At 31.3% G+C, this 23,793-nt stretch overlaps 1 protein-coding gene across 1 annotated transcript in view; it reads right to left on the bottom strand.

Moving 5' to 3' along the window:
• Window positions 1-2,425: 2,425 nt before the first annotated feature.
• The window catches only part of tfc (triforce), a 71,313-nt gene continuing 49,945 nt past the window's right edge, over window positions 2,426-23,793 (bottom strand). Inside the window, exons 4-6 of the mRNA XM_070636526.1 lie at window positions 15,269-15,372; window positions 4,066-4,174; window positions 2,426-4,002 (exon numbers count right to left, since the gene is read on the bottom strand). Coding sequence (XP_070492627.1) covers window positions 3,758-4,002; window positions 4,066-4,174; window positions 15,269-15,372 — 458 coding nt within the window. The 3' untranslated portion in view covers window positions 2,426-3,757. The remainder of the gene's footprint in view (window positions 4,003-4,065; window positions 4,175-15,268; window positions 15,373-23,793) is intronic.

The following is a 23,793-nucleotide window of genomic DNA, read 5'->3' as shown; positions in this document are numbered from 1 at the left end:
AATTTGTTGATGGAATGGGATTCTTGGAATGACCTATCAACGGTATATTTTTGAGGGTGCAAGAGTAAGAAAGGTAATAAGGAGAAGACAAAAAATTTACAATTTATGTATGGTACTTTACCATATATTCGAATAACCCCCAATAGCTCAGTGGTAAGAGCATGTGATTGGAAATCGGAGAACGTAGGTTCGAGTCCCATTCGAGAACTATTGTTCAAATTTACACTTTTTCTGTAAGATCAACACTCATTTTCGGTCAAAAAGCTCGCATTTAGTGCAAAATTGAAGTTTATGACACTGAATCCCTTAGATAAGACTTCAGAGACATACTGACATTTACATGATCTGTGGATGACAATATAGTCAAATAATCAAGATAGTCACGATCTATCATCCGAACAGGTAAGGAGCATGTTCATTATTATGTTCACAAACTTGAGCATGCTTAAATGATAATGATTGAGTATACTTATTGTCTGTAAGAGTCAGTCGTCAAATCTGAATATGACACCAAACTGATATTTCCATCAGCTCCATTTCTGATTCCTAATTTTATAAAAGTTGGATAAAAATCGTTCAACAGCAGACAAAACTACACCACAATAATCCTTACAAAAAACCACTTTGATGACTAAATTTCAGTTTTTGCTGGATGTCTTGTCATACATATTACCTCTATACTTCATGCAGATAGCGGATTTACGCATCAATAGCACAAAAGAAGGAGCAAAAGAAATAAAAAGAAGAAAGTTCATATAAGGATATAAAAATTTATCGAAATAAAGCATCTGTGGCACACAGCAACATCCAAAAAAAAGGAAAAGATTTCTTCAATGGATTTCTATAATGGTCCCATTATAGCCTGAAATGAGCAATTTCAATCTGTGGAGGTTATGAAGCATTTAAGCATATGGTTCAATAGTTAATTAGGTGCCGAAAAAAAATTTTTTTTTGTTCCTTACAAGACTTCCCATTTGATACGCAGCATACAACACCACTAAACGGTTTCGTGCCATACAATCATTTCCGATTTTTATATTCTCGTCGTGAATATTGAAATTGATTTTCTATTATTATTATTTCTTTTCTTGTTTACATGATTTGATTAACTCTATGTGCGTAGCCTATTGAATATTTTTATTCGATTTCTTCATCATACTTTTATTGTTCAGGCTTAATTCAGCTACGATAATAAAGTGATGAAAAATAAGAAGGACGATGAAGGGTACAGAACATTTATGTTTGGTGACTTGCAACATTTCAAAATTAAATTTATCTTACAATCATCCTCATTCATTCATTCTGTTCTCCTCCCCTATTTTGTCTCATTTGTCTGTCCTATGTAGATCAACACAGCATAGAAGTGAGCAAAATGGGATGATAAATATTATCTTTTTTTTATGGGGAGGACAATGAGCGTAGGTTTATAGCTGTGGAAAATGAAGGATTAACATTTTGGGGTTTTTCTGAGAATTTCATTCGATGGCAATACCGATAAATGAATGTTGAGCTGGATGTGGAACATCAATTAGCTTGTTGATTTATTTGGGATTTTGAATGTCAACTTTGATGCAGATGTGAATTTTTTGTGGGTTGAAATGAAAAAGTAGGCAATGGTATTTGGAGATTAATGGGAAGTTTTTGTAGGTCTTTTGGGAATTAGGAGTTCTGGGAAGCATTTATTGTGGGTTTTAAAAGGATGGAACCGGAAATATTCGGAATTCTTGGGTATATTCTAGAATGAAATGGAGTTACCCATTTGGAATCTATTAAGAGTTCTTGGTAAAGGTTCAAAATTCTGAGATTTGCCACATTAATCTACTTTGTGGATAGCTTCTTGGTATTCCCTCACCATACTGTTGGTTCCATCCATTCGGAGTCTAATCTTTGATCCATGAGTATATCGATCAACTGTCCATCGACTATGCTCTTGTCCACATTATTTAAAGCTCTAAAATTACCAAGGCCCACATTCTTTATAGCTCTAAAATTACCAAGGTAACCATCAAGTAAGTATTGGGAATTGGCAGGCGGAAGCCAGCGATAGAACCAGTTTTAAGCGACATCTGAGGGAGGCCATGGTTAATCTATGCGGCCAGTAAAGTAAGTAAGTAAGAAATTATCATGTAAACCGCGCTATTCACCCCAACAGTAAAAATTTATTTCAATTTTCTCCCCAATTTCATCTCAATGTCATCCTGAAAATGCTGTATGCACAACTTTTTATTGCTTTATAAACAAATTACGTTATAAATGTGAAGGAAAAGCGAAATTGATTGATTAGAAAAAATTATTTTCGTCAATCATCCCCATCCATTACAGATCATCCCCTAATCTGTCTATCCTAGAAAACTGAAATGATTTGATCAAAATGAAAGTAAATTTGAGGAGGAAGTAAAACAAAGTGAAATAGTCGCTTAATATAATTTTTTGGATTTTTTTTTTTATTATTTTATTTACAATGTAATAAAAAGGACATAGGAAATAGGGAGCATTAAAATGTCTCATTTATATCATAAAAATAATTAATTATTATTTATCTCTAGCAGCCAAAACGACATTTATGGCTAGTTAAGGATAAGAAATTGCAAGCAATAAGTGTCGTTTTGGTTAATAGGGAATTGATTTGTAGACGTGAATTATAATTATTATTTTTTGTTTTTTTTTTTCATAAGACTTTTGGGAAAGTTTAAGTAATGAATGAAAATTCGTTGTGAATTTGTGTGCTTAATGAGTTTTTTTTTTCGCATTTTAATTAATAATAAAATAAGAATTGTTTTGTTTTGAATTAATAGTTTCAGAGTTGGATTGTTGGCAGTTAAATATGATTTTTTTTTTAAATTTGAAAAGAAATCTCAAATTTAAATTTGAATAAATTTTAATTTTTTTGCTTCAATTCAAGGATTTCAATTTTAAAAACTCAGATTTTGAAAATTTTGAAATTTTTTGAAATTTTAAAACTTCGAAGAAAATATTGAAAGCTTAAAAAAGTTTGAAATTCAAAACTAACTTCACTTTTTATAAAATTTGAAAATTTTAAAATTGAATTTCCTTTTAAAAAATTTAAAAAAAAAATCTTTTAATTTAAAATTCTTTTGAAAATTCAAATTCAATTTTCTTTAAAATATTCCAAAGCTCAAAGTCGACTTGAATTTTGCATGGAAAAGTCAAATTAAAATCCGAGTCAACTTCAATTTCTGCAATATTCACTAAAAATCCAACTCTGACAACATCATGCCCTACTTAATAATTCATATTTTCATAGAATTCACTTAAAAAATATTTAAAAGTAAAGGACGTAGTTTATGTACAAACAAAGTTGTAAAAAAATTTTGTGTTCTCTCATTTATATTTTTTTTTTTGTAGAATACATGAAGGCAGTGTGGCTTTGATATTTATTATCATATATATCTTCATAAAAATGGCTGTGTTGTTTTTATTATTTTTGTGTATGTTTATGTATTGCATCAATTTTAATAATAATTTTTAGCCCCGAGTCTTTTTTTTTGTGTGTGCTTTTAATAAAAATTAATTTTTTAAGCCAAAAATTTATTAAAATTGATTCAATTTTATATACTTTGCAAGATCGATAAATGATGGACATAAATCCAATTATTCCCTCTCAATTTCATTATTTTATTCCGACTCATTTTTTTGTTTTTTTGGGGATGAAAAAAAAGTTGTTCATAAATTATTTTGGAATTTTCTATTTAAAAAATTGGCAGCAAAAAAAGTACGTGCATGAAAAATAAAACAATTATTGCACTTCACAGACAAAATACGTTTCGAAACTACATGGCGTATCGTTCCATTTAAGTCCTTTACCATCGCGATTCCAAAGTTCTAGACAATTCTCCTCCTCGCCATTCTCATAACGGAAATTATTTGGCTCGCCTGCATTCCAATTTGTAAATGTTAGTGGACGTCCATTTGCCATCCAGAAGAAATTTCCTTCGTCCGCTAAATCAGTTCCCGACGTCCAAAAATGCTCATTTCCGAGACCTGAAAAAAATTTTTACAATTTTTTAATTTGATTTAATTAATGTTTTTAAGTTTGTAACTTACCAAAGTCACGAATGTGCTTCTCTAGTCTATCATTTTCTTCTTGTGATGATATGCTAGCCAAATGCATGCCATGGAATCGACAGTATTGTGCGGCTCTAAACCAATTTGCCTATTAATGAACAAAAAAACAAAATCGTAAATTATAAATGAAGAAATTTCCATTTAAAATTTAATTAACAATTAGCAGCGACGCTTACGATTGCGTGATTATGGAAATTGATAAGATTATAAGGTGGATTATTAACAAAAAATGGTAATTTTTGAGAAAATATGTGTGAATATAAATGATCTCATAACACGAAGACTTTACTTATTTTTGAAGTCAGGAAGTTGGAATTTAACATACATTTTCCGTATATGTAAAATAAATTTCATAATTTACATTGGTCAACGTCTCATTCCATGAAAATGATATGTCTTATTAATTAAGGCATGTGATGGAAATTTGCATGGTGAGCTCATGCTGATTAAGTGAATAAAGTGCTATTCTTGAATGGAAAAGTAGGAAAGAAATTGGGAAGTTTTAATGAACTATAAGGATTTGAACGCTTAACGGCTTTTTAGATTTTAAAACAATTTAATTCTTAGTAAAACTTTCCAAATTTCGTTAAGATTTGATCTGATCAATGAAATCAATGAAGTTCATCTTTTCAGTAATTTAGTCCAATTTGGTGCCAAACTGACCCATCCAGCCCAGCACTTTTACAATTTACACTTAAAATCCAGCACATCAACCTAAGGTGAGTGAGAATGAAGACAAAAAATATTTTTCATAATTCCTTCTTGCCCCGATCCCTTCCGTTAGTTTTTCCTGGCATACATTAATCTTATGTCAGGAATACTCTTTCCCTCTGTCTGCATATGCTCATGTATCATCTACACTTTCTCTTATGAATTATTGTTGCTATTTTTTACATGTCTTTATCAACTACCAACAATATTACATGAATTATTCTATATAAAATATCCTCTACTGCTCTTCATGATTATTATTATGGCATTGTCTTGTGTATTTTGTGGCTTTGTATCACTTCACACGTTGGCTTTTATACTAAGCTACATGTACATGTGGTTTATTATTGGTTCTGCATTATTTAGATAAAAAATTCTATGAAAATTTATCTTTAGTTTACGGGATGGACATGCTCGTTGTGAATAGATGGATTTATGGACATGGGAATGAAGATTGGAAATATTAATTAAAGTGATAAGGAATTGTGTTTGGTATAGACTTGATTAAAGCTACAAAATAGACTCAATTTGTCAAAATTTTCTGTTTTGTCATCGAAAAATCCCCGACAAGTCATTAAAAAATTCTAAATAAGTCTTATTCCAACCCTCATAATATTCATCTTTGCCCCACTTACGAGTCAATAGCTCACAATAGATGAAGTTACAAATTACGTCGACGATGACTCATAAAAATTGTTTAAAATTAGCAAAATCAATAAAGAAATTTTCTTTTTTTAGAAAAAAAGGAAAAGAAAAATTGAAAAAGTTCATTAGCACAACTACAGTTCAGGATTATTGATTTTTATGACCATTTCGCTTTATGGAATGTAGAAAGTCAACTAATAATAAAGTTTTAAACTTTTCATAGTTTTTAAAAATGAATTGAAATATTTTTGACATAAATTCAATGATGATAAGATTGTTTTATGGAATTTAAAAGAGTTTGTTTGGGGCGGATATTGGATTTGGTATGATAACTCTCTTGGGGAAATCAAGTTACGTAATAAATGAATGATCCCTAATAGAATAACAAATAAATTGTAGCTAACTTGCAGAAAAAGTCAATTTACTAAGCCAAAATTTGAATTTTCAACCTAATTTTGACCAGAAATTCCAGTTTTGGTCCCTAAATCTTGAATTACTTGACTCAGCGTCCAACCATCTTCCTTATTATTTCGCAAATCGCATTCAATTTCATCATCAAAATTTTTAAATCCAGAACCAGAACAACTTTTCCTCGATACAAGCCATAAAAGATGCCATTAAAATTTACATACATATGGTTAAAAACTCCTCTGTCATATATAAAAATGCAATAAAAAATGTTTCACATTTAAAGAGTTCTGCATCTTTACAGTAGACAAATTTTGTATGATAATTACATGTTCTGCCTCTGTAAAAATCTTTTTAATGACATTTTTATTTCCTTTATCTAAGATTATGAATACACAAAAGATCTATTTTTGAATTTGCATTTATAGATTATTTTATGAAGCAGTTTTGAGGGAGTTTCAGAAGATTGCAATTTTAGTAATCTTGTTTGAATTGTGAGATTAAGTTATTATTGACTTTCGTATAGGCAATTTGAAATTTAATGCTTTTTTAAATTACTGAATTTTCAACATTCCCAAGTGACAAGATGCGGCAAAGTGACATTTTAGGAAGTAAAAATGGGTCCAAATCCTTTGGCTGTTTTTTGGCATATTTCCCTAAACAAACTTCCGAGTTCAGACTTGCTTGACTCATAGTATCCGGCACTAAATCAGAGTCACGTCGGCTTGTGACTTGATTACTGATCGAATAACCAATTTGTGCTATTCGAGAAAAGACAAAGCTCGAAATCAAATAAGATTTAGTCTGGAAAAGTCGACTTGAGCCGACTAGACTTCATAAAAAATTCGAGTCTACTTCGAGCACTAGGAAAAGGCAACAGTTTACAACATTGCACAGATCATCAATTGTCAATTCTCAATATTTATATCCCATATAAGTTTTATTATTATTTTACTCTTTTTTTTCCTTTTTTCGGAATTAACTGATCAATAATCGAAGATAAACAGGCGTAATATGTTGATATTCAATTATCAAAAATGGCAAAAATTTATTTCATTTTCGCAATATATTTTATAAAGTATAAAGGCATTGTGTGAACAACTGAAATAATGAAATGTTGGGGAGGCATCATTTGTGGATGATTAAAGGCATTGTCATTCACCAAACGAGCCTTGAATGGTAGTGAAAGTTAAAGCTTTTCTATTACTTCATTTTGAATGAAAATCGATTACTTTTTGGCAATTGAGATTTACTTTAAGAAGCATTGTTTGAGGTTTAGATAAGATCTATTGTGATTATAAGACAGATAAAGTAATTTTATAATTAATAGAAAATTTCAATTTGAACTTAATAGTCAGTTGTTTCATTCCTCCACGCCACGGTACCCGATATTCGTGAAACTCGACAATTTCACAATAAAGCATCGCAAAGTTGTGCAAATATTCTTTAAAACCTGTCAAAACATCATTCAAAGTTTTCCAAGAATGAAAATATCCCAAAATCATCAAAAATTGCCTCCTTTATATCAATTTTTGATCGCATCAAGTCAACAAAGCACAGCATGAGCACATCCACATGCTTTTTCGTCTTTCAAAAACAAACATTTATCAAATCCTTCATCAATAAAACACAAAATGTACACAAAGATTTTTGTCTATTGTTGCTGAAAATGTTTCCCTTCGTAATATTTTTGCATCACACAGGCAAGAAGACTGAAAACACAAATCATGAATATCGATTGATGAAGCTAAGAAGATTAAATTAAGTAATTTTATGCAGCATCAAAACAAACAAAGAATTTTTTGCAGATCAATAAGATTTTATGAAATTCATAAAAATAAAGAATGTGAGAACGAAGACCGGCAACAAAAGCTTAGCGATATATAAAAAAAATATTGAAATGCAAACTCATCCGTTTATACATCTCCATTTATATCATGATAAGAATGGAATAGAATCAGGAATGGGCAACCTTTTTTGTCTTGCGGTACATCCTAATGGTAAGCCTGGAAGTAAACCGCACACGGCATGCGATTCAAAAGCATTTTGCGACACACCAATGTCACACCACTGTGTCATTAGTGTCATACTAATGTCTCACTAGTGTCATAGTAGTGTATCAGTTGTGCCATACTAGTGTGTCACTATTGTCATACTAGTGTGTCACGAGTGTCGTACTATTGTGTCACTAGTGTACCGCACCACACATGTTGCGCACAACTGAAATAGATGAATGCTTATTTAGGAACTTTCATATTTTTTTTTCAACTCAATTCGAGACGAGAAAAATTTATCGATCAATTTTTATCCATAAACATGAATGAATTTCATCTCTTTGTCATAAAATCGGTGCTGGTTGTGTCTGAATGGCTTATATAAAATATTTTTTTATGGGTCGATATACGTCGTTGACCTTCCCACGCTTGAACAGTTTCACCTCAGTCAGAATTCCTACTGAAAAGTGAAATAAAAAATTCAAGCCATGTGACAGCACAGAAACATACCGGCAAGTTCAAGGAAGCAAAAAAAGAGCATTTTTTTTTCCTTTCTTTTATTTTTTTGTGCTTGTTTTACAATCGGTCGATGACATTAAGAGGTAGAAAAAAAAATCCGATCTGACTATGCATAGTCTACAATGTAGACTCTACATAGATTGCCAGACACAACATGCCATTTTATTTATATGACTGGTTTCTAATTTGAATCTAAACGATTTTTATATTTACATGAACTTGAATTCACCCACCCAATGTCAATTTCACGAGTGTCCGACTGCATATCTGATTTGATCTCAATTCAGCCACGAGATGTGAACACGAGAGAGTAAATTGGTGTGAAAAATATTGCTGTGAATAATTGAAATGAATTGAGCGCTTGTATGGAATGGAATTTTGTGTATGGATCGAAATATAACGGTTATTTGGAATTTGAAATTTTGCGTCATTTTTGGCATCTTTTGATTTTTGGAGTTTCTAACGAAATTTTTGAGAATATAAAATTTGAACTTTTGTATCATTTTTGAATCTTCTCAATTTTTGAAGTTAAACGGTAATTTTTATTTTGAACATTTGCTTCTTGTTGACAAAAATTTGGAAAAATTCAAAATTTAACGAGATTTTGAGTTTATGCATCTGTTTTTACATCTTCTGAGTTTTCGATTTTTTCATTTAACGGCAATTTGAATTTGAACTTTTGCGACTTTTTCGGATTTTCTGACATTTTAAATTTTTAACGATAATTTTGAGCTTTTGAAGAACTTTTTGAATAGCAAGCAATCCTCTCACTTCCCAGTCAGCCAACCAACCAGTCTTTTCCACTTCCAACTGAATATTTCAAAGAGAAAATTTACAATTCACGAGCAAAAAAAATTTACGTGATCAAAATTTTTCACTTCTCAAAGCACAGAAGAAACGTTCCTCCCAACCAAGTGAACAGCTTCATCTCATCATTATACATAAAAATTATTTTCATTTCCTCACTCCGTCTTTTCTCATTATATAATTTCTTTTCATAAACTTCCTTTCATTCAGTATTCTTGAATTACTTCCTCTACTGCAATATATATTTATATATTTTTTTCTGTCTGTGTGTTCTACTTTATTTCAATTATCATAATTATTATAATATTCATGAATGCAGTTGTCTATACCGTCTGGATGGAAAATGTAAATTTATATTTGAGTTTTAAAAAACTTTTACTTCTTATTCTGTAGCTTTTGTGTTATTTTCTCAGGGCTTTTTTGTTGGCAAATGTTTTTTTTACGATCATGTTAAATATTAACAGCATGTCTTGCTGCTTTCCATGTTTGTTTATTTAAAAGTCTACTCAGCTTGAATATTAATAAACAATGCTGTAAATTGAGAACGACAAAGCAATAGTTTGCAATTAATTTTAACCATTAAGACATCTTTTTTTCTAAATGATGTCACACACATAAATTCAACATTTTATGGACATTTTACTGTAAATAATTATAAATTCCCACTCAGCTTTGGCTTAACCTTTTAGCTTTACTTATTGGATACCTTTGATATTTTTTAATTTAATTTATTTTTATTGAACAATTTGTTTTTCTTTTAGTTTTTAACACGATTATAGCGGGTCAACCGCGTTGATTTAATTTATGTCGACAAGAAATGAGTGTCTTCAAGTAATTAGAGATGGTACTAATTATACTGTGTGATTTTTATTTCAAAAAGGACAGTGATGACTAACTGGTGACTAACTTTGCTAGACCTGCTATAAAAGCGAGCCATTTATAGGCGTGAGTAAGATATCTGTGTGATGGCTGAGTGGTAAGTCAACAGAATGAATATCGTAATACTCTCTTATGTGTAGACGTTCGATTCCTACTAAAAACCGATCTTCCAATAAGTTCATAAAGTGCGGTTGATATGAAAAGGACTCTCAAATTATTGCAATTTACAATATGGATGCTGAAACAGTGTCTTACCCGATCAGCAACATATTGAAATGCCGCCACAACGTCAACAAGCAGCTGCATAGTTAGAACTAAGTGGCAGGCACTTTACAAATTTGGTTGTTTTCGCCAAATGACATCCACTTAGCTCTTAGAATATTGTCACCATATTGACATAGCTGCAACATTTCAATGTGTGTCCTTGGGATTAGAAGCTTAACTTCAAATTTTTAACTTAACTCATCTGTATCTCCGAGTCTCGAGGAATTGTAAGATTTTCCAGAGCTCAAAGATTTTGTATAGACAAGTCGACTCGATTCTATATAAATTTTGAGTCTACTTCAAGCTCTGAATTTTTAACAGACAACAGCAGAAAAATGCAACTCAGTATTCAAAACTCTAAAGATTATTATGTAAATATTTAATTTAAAATAATTTTCGGGGAACATTTTAGCTCTTAATTGAGTCATCTTAAAATATTATAAAATTCCGAACCAACACTTTCATTTTTATTGTAAGTAAAACTTGCATTTCTTGTTTACTTTATTATGATTAAGACTTTTGTTTTTGGTTTCGACAGCAATAATTGGATTATTTTTGAGAATTGTGTAGTAATCAGGGTAATGATATGACAAATATTGGGGCAGTAGCTTTATGTGTCCATCAAGTAGAACGGTGACCTAACGAGTTTAGTTAAACACTATATATGGGTTTTTTGTGCTAATTTGTGAAAACAAGAAAACAACTTTTAAAAATTTTGTGAAGGTTCCTGCACCGAGATATGAGCATTTAAAGATGCAATTTTTGACGTTCTGGAAGTCAAAATGTAACTCCAACATAACAGCACCAAAAAATTTGAAACTTTGCTGTTATTTTGTGCAACCCATACCCAGTAAAATAAGCCAAAAAAATTTTTTCAAAATAGTTCCGCTACAGAGTTATATCCATTTTTCGATTTAAGTGCCGAAAAAGTAGAGAAAAACTCGAAAAATTTTCACACTTTTTAATCTGAAATCTACAAACCTTCACCAAAATTCTTTAAACTTTGCCTGTTTTTTGTGCAAGAGTTACCTAACAAAATAAGCATAAAATAATTTTTGGATGGAGCTTATGTGGTAAGATATAGCTGTTTTCCCGTGCAACCTAAATTAAAAAAATTCAAAGTTTTTTACAATTTTGCATGGAAATTACGCAAGACTTTACCAAAATTATTGAAAATTCTCCTGAATATTGTGCATGTATTAATTGTTCATAATAAGTTTAGTAAAATATAATTTTTTAATTATATATAGAAATATAGCCATTTTCCTCTCCAAGATAGTGAAAAAGTTAGATTTTTTTTAGATTTTAAGCTCTATCTTCAACAGGAAGTAACAAAATTTTTTGTAACTTTGTCTGATTTATTTGCAATCATTACTAAATGAAACAAAAAAAGTTTCATAAATTTTAATCAAGATTTGGATTTCTGAGAGTTAAAAATATGAAAAAATAGAGATTTTTAATACTTTTTTACACCTTCATATATGAAAAAAATTGCCATAATTTTTTAAATAAGTTTTTTTCAAAAAATCTTTTTGCTTTGTTTTATTAAGTAATGTTGGCAAATAAATCAGACAAAGTTACAAAAATTTTTGTTACTTCCTGTTGAAGTTAGAGCTAAAAATCTAAAAAAAAATCTAATTTTTTCACTATCTTGGAGAGGAAAATGGCTATATTTCTATATATAATTAAAAAATTATATTTTACTAAACTTATTATGAACAATTAACGCATGCACAATATTCAGGAGAATTTTCAATAATTTTGGTAAAGTCTTGCGTAATTTCCATGCAAAATTGTAAAAAACTTTGAATTTTTTTAATTTAGGTTGCACGGGAAAACAGCTATATCTTACCACATAAGCTCCATCCAAAAATTATTTTATGCTTATTTTGTTAGGTAACTCTTGCACAAAAAACAGGCAAAGTTTAAAGAATTTTGGTGAAGGTTTGTAGATTTCAGATTAAAAAGTGTGAAAATTTTTCGAGTTTTTCTCTACTTTTTCGGCACTTAAATCGAAAAATGGATATAACTCTGTAGCGGAACTATTTTGAAAAATTTTTTTTGGCTTATTTTACTGGGTATGGGTTGCACAAAATAACAGCAAAGTTTCAAATTTTTTGGTGCTGTTATGTTGGAGTTACATTTTGACTTCCAGAACGTCAAAAATTGCATCTTTAAATGCTCATATCTCGGTGCAGGAACCTTCACAAAATTTTTAAAAGTTGTTTTCTTGTTTTCACAAATTAGCACAAAAATCCCATATATAGTGTTTAACTAAACTCGTTAGGTCACCGTTCTACTTGATGGGCACTAGCTTTATAAGATTCATGAGGAATAATATCCGAAGTTGCAAGGAGAATGACCGAAATTGGACATGCTAAATTAAATTGATTGAGTATACTCATGAGGACGCCATTTACCCGAGCGACACAAATGAAGAAGGCTCCGTCAAAGAGCTTTTATGGCTTCATTAAGTCTCTTTTATTAACACCAAATGGAAGTCGCTTAAATTTGGCAGTCATATGGATGCCAAACGGAGGATCCGTGACGGAGGTTCCTTAATTTGTGTTATATTCTTATGTGAGTATCCTTATTGTCTGTTCGAGAATAAAGGATTGAGAATTACAATCCAGTGAGCATTTTTTGATCAAATTTTAAACTCCGGAAGTAATACACAATTCAATTCTAAATTTAGACAATGACACTCTAAACAAACAATTTTGTTCAATTCTCATTTATATACTGCAATCCACTTCGCCCATAATATTAGTAATTGCCAACCTTTAAATACTGCCGAATCATTTTTTTCGTATCACAATTTTTATTATTCATACCTTGAATTGCAGATTTTTGACATTGCAGAAACTCTTACTACCTTAAATTGTAGATTATCAACTAGACAAGATTTTATCTTAATGCTTACTCGAGACACTCGACTTCTTCAAGTGCCATCATTATATCTGCAATCATTATGCTAAACTCTTTGACTTGAGGACTATGTCATTACTGACTCATCTAGCTTTTATCAGCGATAATTTATCGCGAATGAAAGAAATGTCAATGTTACAAAACTTGTAATTATTAAAATGGGTGTTTCCAGTGAATTTCATGTTTTTCAGCTGCTTTTGATGTTTTCTTTTGAATGCTATGCCGAGTGTATGATTTGTAAATGTCACTGAATCAGTTAAAATTAATTTTTATCTTTTATAAAAAAATTGCGGCATTACAGTAGCTTGATTGGTACTTGATGTTTACTTGATGATTGTGGGTAGGCTTTTCAGTTTATACAAAAAGATGGAATCTTCAAAAAATTGCAGATAAACTTTTAGGAAAAGTTTATTTTTGGTTCACTTCTATAAAGCGATACAAGGTAGGAGGAAGAGTTCAAATGGCTGTTATTTGGATTCTTGTATTGTACGGTCTTTAATAGTGGTGGACAACATGTGTGCCGCGGCACACTGATATAGTTTCCAGATTATCTCAGTTAATGACATAATTTAGGGTCGAGACCAGTATCGCGTTAGCATAATGACAGATTTGAGCCAAATCTGGCAACAAGTCAGAATCATGCCGTCATCGGTTGGATTTACTATCGATTAATAGATCTGTGCTATTCAGAGTCAATGACATTTTAGCGATAGTTTAAAAATGAACTTCATGACCTTTCTTCGGAGCAAGTTTGACGAATCCGGAAGAATCTCGCAACATTTTGTTCATACCAGAGTGAAACAGGTTGCAAATGATCGACCGTTTGTTTAGTTATAAACTTGACATTTATGGATCTTGCTTTGTCATGTCTTCAGTAAGGATTCTCGAGAATAAGAGACTTTCCAGTCTCGATCTCGAGATTTGTCGACCTTGTGGTCTCGGTCTCTGTTCCAGTCTCAGCCTCAGTCTCAAAAATTCGTCAGAACCGAGACTTCGAAAAACCATAGCTTATTAGTAAAGTATGACTAGGGCAGAATACCACTAAAAACTGGTCCTAGATTCGATACATCAATTGGAGCAAAATTGTTATGGTTTAGTCAGGAAACACAGGTACCTGCATTTTAAATGCGCAGGACTGCAGTCTTCGGCAATTTTTTATAACTTGTCCAAAGCAGCAAGCACTTGCAAGCTGCAAATTTGAACGAACCCTAATAATTTTTACAATATTAAATTTAAACAATTTTAATGAAGTTTCAATTTCAAAAGTATTTTAAAGAACAATCAAACAAACACAAATGTTCAAAACTCTGTAAAACTTTACAAAGCTGCACAAATTCTCAAAAAATCTAAAACTCGACTCAAGAATTAAATATTTTCCTACAAACACAAAGTTCAAAGATAAGCAGCAGCAAAAAAATATTTTGTAAGACTTTAATCGAAGTTTATGTTAACAAGCTTCATGCAAAATCCTTTTCATTCCATTTCCTTCTACTTCTTTCAACAAGAAAAGTACTTTTAAAGAGGCGTGAATGTGTATAAGGAAGGCAAATAAAAAAAAGTTTTTAAAAAAACTTTTTCCATACAATTTCAATTACATTGCATAATTAGTGCCAAGTTTATGAGAAAAGTTTACTTTTTTTGTGCTTGTTCTATTTGTTCCTCAATTCACAATGGCACTTTCGACTAACGACTGCATTCGAGACAATTGTGAATTGTAGGAACATTTAATGTTGCAATCGGTGAAATTGAATCGAAGATATTTTAATGAATAAAATTCCCTTGACTGTATTCATGGAAAATACAGCAAAAAAAGTCTTCGTTGAGCAATAAAGTTTCTTACGGAACTCAAAAGTTGCTGTAAATCGACATTTAATTGTCTAAATTATTTTATTTGTTTGTTGCTGCCGCGTTTATGAAGATCATTAGGTAAATAAGCAACGCTCACGTGTGATAATTGCCACTGCTTGATTCTTGCATCAATTGATGCCAACTGTTCATATATTGTAATTAACATCAATAGGACTTACCTTGAAAAATATTCCTAAATAATATCTCTTTTCACCAAGCTTCAATAAAGGCATCGTCCATCGATTTGGTGTTGCTATTGTATCATCTACACAATTTGGACAATCTATTTGGATAGGAATAATAAACTGGATTAATCATCTTTGTGAATGGATAAAGTAGTTTGAAGGTTGTTAGTTAGATTTTGAATTTTGAATGAATTTTTAAAATTTTTTATTGAATGATTGATGGGCAAATGATTGATGAAATGTTTATGATTGATATTTTATTGTGCAGTTGGTGAGTGGACTGCTCATCGAATGGTCAGCATGAATATGGATAATGTAGGAACCCGAGCAACACATATTGTTTGCTAGGTTACCGCTATTTTGCTGTATTAGCGATAAAACGCAAAATTGCTTATGATTGAGCACAAAAACATTCGAAGAATCCAAAAAATTTAAGCCTCAGCACTTCATACTCTAGATTTTACTATTCCTAATTAAATCACCGCAATTTTATGCAAGCATTATAACATCATACCATTAATTCCAATTAAAATACCTCATTACTATCGATTCTTACATAAAATCGCTTCCCATTTCCATAAAAATCCAATCCAATTCCATAAAGTCACCAAGTCTTGCAAATTTTCAATTCATTATACAATCGCATCAACTGATCATGATGAGAAAAAGAGCTTAAATTATTGTATAGTTGCAGCATGTGCATTCAATTTCAGTCATGTTTCCTAAGCACTTACAATTTAGTATTTACAGAATGACCGCATTGTGGATCATTATACAAAAAAGTAAAACTGTATGGAATTTTATATGGACATGAAATATGACTTTTACTACTCGATCCGTTAAGCAGATTCGTCGTCGTTTTTGGGAAATCAGAATTTAAAAATTTTGTGAATCACGTCCATCCCATGTCTATTTTTGTAATGCCATCTAGACGAGTTTTATTGCCTTTTTACTAGCTGCCATCAGAAAGCTTAAAATAATATTTTTAAGCATCGCACCGAGTGTTGAATTTTATTGCGTTTCATTCTTCATTCTTATAAAAAAGAGAAGAGAGAAATCCTTGAAAGAAGTCTTTGACTCTTGATAAGCTCATTCTCTGCTAGCTTTGTGTTTTTGCTACTAAAAAATTCATTCTTAATGACCAAATATTTCGTTGGAATAACAGCAAATACCATGGGTCAATGATTTCACAATTCTAGACCAGATTGTATGTAAATTAATAAATTATCTGATTGTATAAAATTTTGATTCTGTTTGTTTGTGTCGATGCTAAATTCTGGAGAATATAAGAGTGAAAACAAGCTATAAGTTAGAATTCTGATTCAGGTTTTGAAGGCTGTTTGAAGGCAATATTGCAAAAATGCGCAACAGTTAATCAAGTTCTTAGGCAACACAAAGAAGATGGCATGTCATGGAGCTTTTAAGGTTCTATTACATCTCTTTTATTGACATCAAATGAAAGCCGTCTATTTTTGGCAGCTGTATGGACGTCTAACGGCATCATGGACGCCAAACGGCCTTATGGACGCCAAATGGACTAAAGGATGCCAAACGGACTTATGGACAACTATTTTTGAAAGTCATATCGACACCAACCGAAGGCATCTTCCATTTGGTGTAACTAAATGAGATTTACCAGACCCTTAAAAGCTCCATACCTTCGTCTTCTTCATTTGTATCTCACGAGCTGCTTTAATCGCTTCCCATTCATCTTCAATCTGTCTTGTAAAATTGACAGAAATTGTTGATATTACTTTACATGAATAACCTTGTTACATGTTAAGTAAGCATTTATTTACAATTTATTGAACTTCAAGTCTTCAATAAACATAAATCGCAATTTATGTTTGCAATTTATTAAGCATTATGTACCTATACGATAAATTTTAATATGTTGTAGATAAAAATATGAATACAATCTTAAAGAGAATGAAAAATGATGCAATGTAGGTCAGGAATACAAGATTATAAAGTGGTATAATAAAGTGTAGTCGAGCAAAAGCTATGTCTATTCTGTAGTGATAATAAAGTCTCTCTCTTTTTTCGGTATCCAAAGATGAGTTTAAGAAGCAAGTTTTTCATAAAAAATTTAAAGCACCAAGACACCTCTCGTTCTTTCTCTTTTATGAACTGACTATAGTTTTACGAGCGGAAAATTTTTTTCTACCAAATGTTGCAATTTTAAGAATATTTTTATGACTCAATAACTTTATTGAAACTTGTGAAAGATTTTTTTGGGTGTTATTAGACTGTCGTAAAGTTATTTTGAGCTTTTTATGGATAATTTGATTAGATACCCTTAAAATTATGATGCACGTGCTGGTATTTAAGATTTTAGAGTGTTAATTAGAGACTAAAAGAGCATACAGAAGGACATAACTAGATTTATACGTTCTCTACATGCTTCAAAGGTTCATGTGCTTTTTTAACGGTCATTTGAGATTTAAATAATATTTATTATTCATAGTTGAATACCCCTTTTCATACAAAAGTTCAGTCTGAATTTGAACTCCAAAGAATAAACATCATCAAATCATTTATAAAGTCATAAATAAAACTCAAAGTCGACTCGAACTTCATATGGAGCCTAGTCGACTCAAGCAGACTTTTGCCATCAAAATAATAATCGACATCGAGCTCTAAATCCACAAGGAAGTTTAAACTCTTATTCACTTAACTTATAATTCCTCAACGTGCACCACAGGCAAGGAAATAAGCAAGTAAAAAGTCAACAATTATCCATTAAAAATCCTCAGACAAAAAAAAATATCCAGCACATCATAAGAAACGCTATCAAAACATTCCAAGAAAAAGTACATTTACAGCCATTTTAGACGTCAACTTTATAATTGTCTTGTCCAACACACAATATATACACAAACGAAGCTATTGCAAGATGTTTTATGTAGCTTCGTTAATCTTACTTTTACAATCTACCATGATCATAAAAGCACACAGGAAGCAGCTCTAGTGCTTGTGTCCAGTGGAGAGAGAAGAAAAAAAAATTCAATTGAAATTGAAAATCATGATTTGGTTCCATTGAAATTGAGCGTAAAGAAATTTGAAAGAGTTAATTTGTTGGAAAATATTTGTGGATGGAATATAAAAATTTAGTGCATTTGAAACTATTAGTTGCGGAATTTGGAGGTTATGCTGAAATATTTTGATGTCAAGGATAACTTTGAGTGGTAAGGAAATTGACTGAAATTCACGCTATTGCAGCTGCATGTCAATGTCCTGGCCCGTCATGAAACAGACATGGCTATTGAGATTAGAACCCCTATGATTTCACAAACTTATGTCTGGTTTTTTTATGAGTCATTTAATAAATACAAGAAAAATGCCATTAAGTTTTGAATTCAGATTTTTGGAATAAGTCAAAGATCAAATTTATGTCGACACTAAGGCACAAACTGAGCGTTTAAAAAACTATATATATTTTAGTTTCATGAATTCCTCATTTTTGTAGCTCATCATTTGAGAACAAAATTGACTAAAAATCCTAAAATGTCAACAGTTAAGCTTATAAATTTGTTTAATCTTCTTTAAAAGACGAACAAAGAATTGCATCAAAAATCTCACAACTGGAATTTTATAAGCATGTGCGGAACCTGATTAAAGACGCGAGAAGTCATCGATAAATCAAAAATTAATTAAATTTCTGGTTTTTCACTACCGGCATTGTTGTGGAATATTGTAAATTATGGCTTACTGCGGGTTGTCAATCTTGTGTGAAGATGGCTTAATTTTTGAATTAAATTTAAGAGTTTTTTGAGCTTTTAAGACTGTTTGATCAGGTATTATCCTCATTTATCTTGAACAGACTAGGTACAGGCTCATGAGAATGCTCACAAAAGTAAACTTTCCCGAAAATGCGGTGCCGGAAGATTTTGGGGACATTCTTGTGAATTTTGGGTTCTATTCCCAAAATCCAGAAATTTTTCATTGCCTGTTCGCTTATACAGCCCCCCAATCATCTCTCACAGCTACTCAATTGTCTTGTCATACAACTCATCGTAACATAAAGATTGTGTAAGCTCTAAATATCTAGAAAACTAAACAATATGGTGTAAATACAAAAACGTAAACCGGATAGCACCTCAGGCTAACGCACCTAAAATCCCATACGAACAAGAATATTTTGCGCAAATATTCTAATTCCGACCAAAAACTTGTCTCGGTCACATATTTTCAATCTCATTTAAAATTAGAATTTATTGCAAATTAAGATTTTTTTCTTAAGATTTTGGTTCCTCATTTATGGATATAGAACGAGAATAATTAAAACTAATGTTTATTATTTTAAATAAAATTAAGTTTTTGTGTCTTTGATGCAGTGCTGTTCAGCCTTTTCATATGCAGGATTGAATGCAAAGTTGCTGTGCTGCTATACATTTTGGCATTAGAAATTGGCAAATCAGCATTTATGTCAGCTTTAGACGCCATCTGAGAGAGGCCATGGATCACAATTGTTCTGTACGACTAGCAGAAGGAAGTAAGTAATTCATAACTTTTGTGACAATTTGAATGAGCTATTGACGACCTCATGCACCATAGTCTAACCAGCCCTGCTTTAAAGTCATCAAAATCCCATATTTTAATCTTTTGTGGAGGATATGCGATTAATTTTTAGAGCAACACAAGACATTCTAGAATAAATTAAATATTTATGCACGTTTGGGTCACTTTAATAATATATTCTGCATCCACAAGACACAGATTTTAAAATTCTTTATGGAAAGGATGAAAACAAAAAATGTCATGTAATGTTTATGTCTGGATATGAAACAATTTCTTCAGTCATTCCACTTGAATTGTCGAGTGTTGATCCTTCCAAGAAATTTTTTACTTTTTCTTCAAGCTGTTTTCTTATTTTATTCAAGAATATTTGCTCATTTATGAAGTTTATAACTGAAGATGACGAAGACTTTTGAAACTTAAAGGAACTTGAAATATTTATTTACAATTTGAGACATTTTTTTCATTAAATTCTAAGCTTATAGCTTTAGATAAATTGCTTAAGGTATTCATTGATTGAAACTGTTGAGACTTGAGGATTTTAAGTTGTTTTTAGAGGATTTTTTGGAATATTATGACTAGAAAAGAATGTTCTTATACCAGAGGGACCGTTCACTTACTGTATAACGTGAAAAATCGACTTTTTGAGCCCGACTCACCCTTCTGTGACTAAATCTCAATACTTCTTATACCCAAACATTCCCAAACAGCACAAATCGGTCAATTGATCAAAAATCTAGCTACATATCGACGTGACTCTGATTTAGCATTAGATTTGCAATAATTCTGATATCAATTCAGAGTCTAGTCTATCTGGTTTCAGATTTAGGATCAATTAACCAACTTGTGCTTTTCAAAGTTACGAAACAAGCAAACAACACCAAAGTAAACACCCTTAATTTCCATAAGTATCTCATAGACTACCTTTAAGCTCTAGCAAAACACTTTTCCCACTTGATAAAGTCAAAATTAACACAGTATTTCATTCAGCATTTCTGCTTCCAACCCTCAAATTCTAAACGTTCGTCCACCTAACATAGCATCACAATCCACTGGGGAGAATGAAATAAGTTTATTGTTAAACATCGAAAAATAAGATAAGATTACGTGTAGTTTATTGAAAAAAGCATAGCAACAAAAGCAAACAGCAAATAGCTTTATATGCTTCATGGTTTATGAAGCTGTATTGTTATGTTTTATGTACGTAAAACCTAATCTTTCGTTTTATTTTTCTTAGAATTTATTAAGGTATATTAATAACATAAATAAGAAAAGGAAGGAGAAAATAGAGAATGGAAAGTATAATATGATATCATATATGTATCATATGTCAGTAAGTAAATCCACCAGAAAAACTATGATTCAGCATAATTGACAATATTTTTTGTGTTGTGCAGCATGTAGGCAAACACATTTTAAATGCACATGAATAAATATTGAATTATTAATAACATGACATGTTAATCTCATCATAATTGCAAATAATTAAAATTTACAAGCTAGAAAATTTGTCAACATAAATTTTAACATAATGTCTGCATAAATTATGTAGTTTTACACTCGTGCCTTATGCCTGATGCCTAAATATTGTACAATTACTGTAGATTTGACAGAAAATGTATGATTCTGAATAACGGATCCCGAGTGGGACTCGAACACACGACCTACGATTTTCGGTCGCATGCTCTTACCTCTGAGCTATTGGGGAGCTACATGGCAGAGTGCTGTACCCTCCTTACTATTGGACTCCCAATGATATTCCCTTGAAAGCCCATTATTTAAATCCAAATCCCAACAATTAGAGCCATTAAGCCATAAATATCACAGAATATTTAAATATTTTTTGACAATCGAGGTGTCATGTCTATTGCGTGTCTTTAGTCCCACCAGTCAAGCTATATGCAATGTCATTTATTTAGAGCATTTAATTTAAATATAAACGATGTCAGTTTTGCCGCGTCGAGATTCGTTATGAGCACAACACATAAAACTGAATATTATGCAATAAACTGATGTATCCATTGACTATATTCCGTCTTTATTTTTTAAAGACCTTATATGTCGACGAACAACATAAATTTCCTTTTCATCATCAAATTTCATCATCACTAAACAATGAATGGAATGGTATGTATAAGTCTGTCCATAAATTTCGCACATGATTCAACATTATGCGGTAGTAACTAAAAATGTATACTTTTTTTGATTATGGAATAGAACCAAAATCACATATGGATACACAACATTGAACTGGATATACAAAAAAAAAAATTGGAAACGAATTGAATCGAAGAGAGATGAGAAAGAAATTACATCGTGCAGCAAGTGAAAGTGAAATTTTTATTTCTTTTTGTTTCTTTTTGGTTTCACACACTAGTGTCTCACGGAGTCTGAGACTCTCTCGCATGTGAGCTATAAACATCAATTTTTTTTTTTTGCATCTTGCACAGAAGTAATTTGCATTCTAATTTTTTTTATTTTTATGAATGGAAATATGTATATATGTTAATTATCTTATTCTGTAACACTGCTGGCATAACTATAACATTAAAATTAAATCAAATATTTTTCTTTTTATTTTACGTGTTCCGAAAAGGAGAAATTCCAAAAAAAAACTTGAAGCGGAATTACCAAAAGTTATTTCGATTGTGAGTTGATTAGTCATCTTTGGGATCGTGTTGAAAGGCGCATTTTTTGAAGGGATTGGTCTTGAAATATCCGGATTTTCAGTTTGACCTTAACAGACAATGAGTTTGGTCACTTAAATGAGTTTGATTATGAGTTTACTCAATCAATTCCAGGATGATAGCTTGACATAATGTCTCAGTTCACTCAATGACTAGACGTACAGTCTGTTAATGACATAGTTTATGGATCATTCCGTAGTAAATTAAGTTAGTAGACTGTAGGTCTTATTAACAAAGCTCGAAATCGACCAGATTTTGTATGGATTTTATATATAAAACTTGAGTCTACTTCAAACTCTGCTTGTTATTCTGTAGGTCTTGCTCAATTTTGTGAACAAACTCATTTGCATATCCCTTGTCTGTTCGGGTAAATTTGGGGAATCTTTCTAAGTTTTCTCGATACCGAGACCAAGACTTCCCTGTTGATGACAGGGAAGGATCTGAGACAGTGGTCTCTAGATTAGTCTAGATTTACCAAAATTCACTTCTAGTCTCAAATCCGGTTTCATTCTCATTCTCGAGAATTTGTCGAAATTTATTAGCTCTGATAGATTTTTTTGACAAACTTGCTGGGGTGTTTATAACTTTAACCTTATAAATCACTTGCATTTCTTAGTCATAGCACGAGAAAATTAACAAAATTCCTAATATAGTCAGTCATGTGCTCAAGTAAAACATTCAAGTGAGAATTGTAATTTAATTCGAAAGCTGATCTCAAAGTTAAATCAGATTTTGCATGGACTAGAGTCGACTTGACTCCATATTAAATTCGAATTGACTTTGAGCTTTGCGTTGAAAGTAAGTCAGCTGATGATTTCTTTCTAATGATCAGTCAACTGATCGTCGGAGCTAATTAACAAACTGTCAATCAAATAAACAACAAAAACATCCAGCTGATTATTTAATAAGTAACAATTTTTAAAGAAAGTTTTGACAAACGAGCAATAATATTTAGTCAGGCATGGAATCCGTCTTAAAAATTCAAGTAGACATCTAGTCTAACTCATAAATAACCCAGAAATCTAGTCAATATGTAAATTTGTAGCCAAAAAATGTTTCTTCTGCGCCAAAAAAATTGTTGGTAAGTCGATGAGGATGAAAATATTTTAATAACGACACATTACAATCTTTACCGCTTATTGATGCTGATTTTGATGATGGTGTAACAGTATAACAGCCACACAATGATAGCGACAATATCACAGTCAGTGTTAAATAATATTTCGTAATCATTTTAATATCAAATTTCTTCTTTCTCTTGCTTTACGTATATAATTTTGGTTGACGATCTTCTTCGTCACTTTTTTTCGTCGT

This window comes from Chironomus tepperi, unplaced genomic scaffold (assembly GCF_022539635.2).
Source record: "Chironomus tepperi strain 1889 unplaced genomic scaffold, CSIRO-AGI_Ctep_v1 contig_11, whole genome shotgun sequence".
Lineage (NCBI taxonomy): Eukaryota > Metazoa > Arthropoda > Insecta > Diptera > Chironomidae > Chironomus > Chironomus tepperi.
This window is presented reverse-complemented; position numbering and strand designations above follow the sequence as displayed.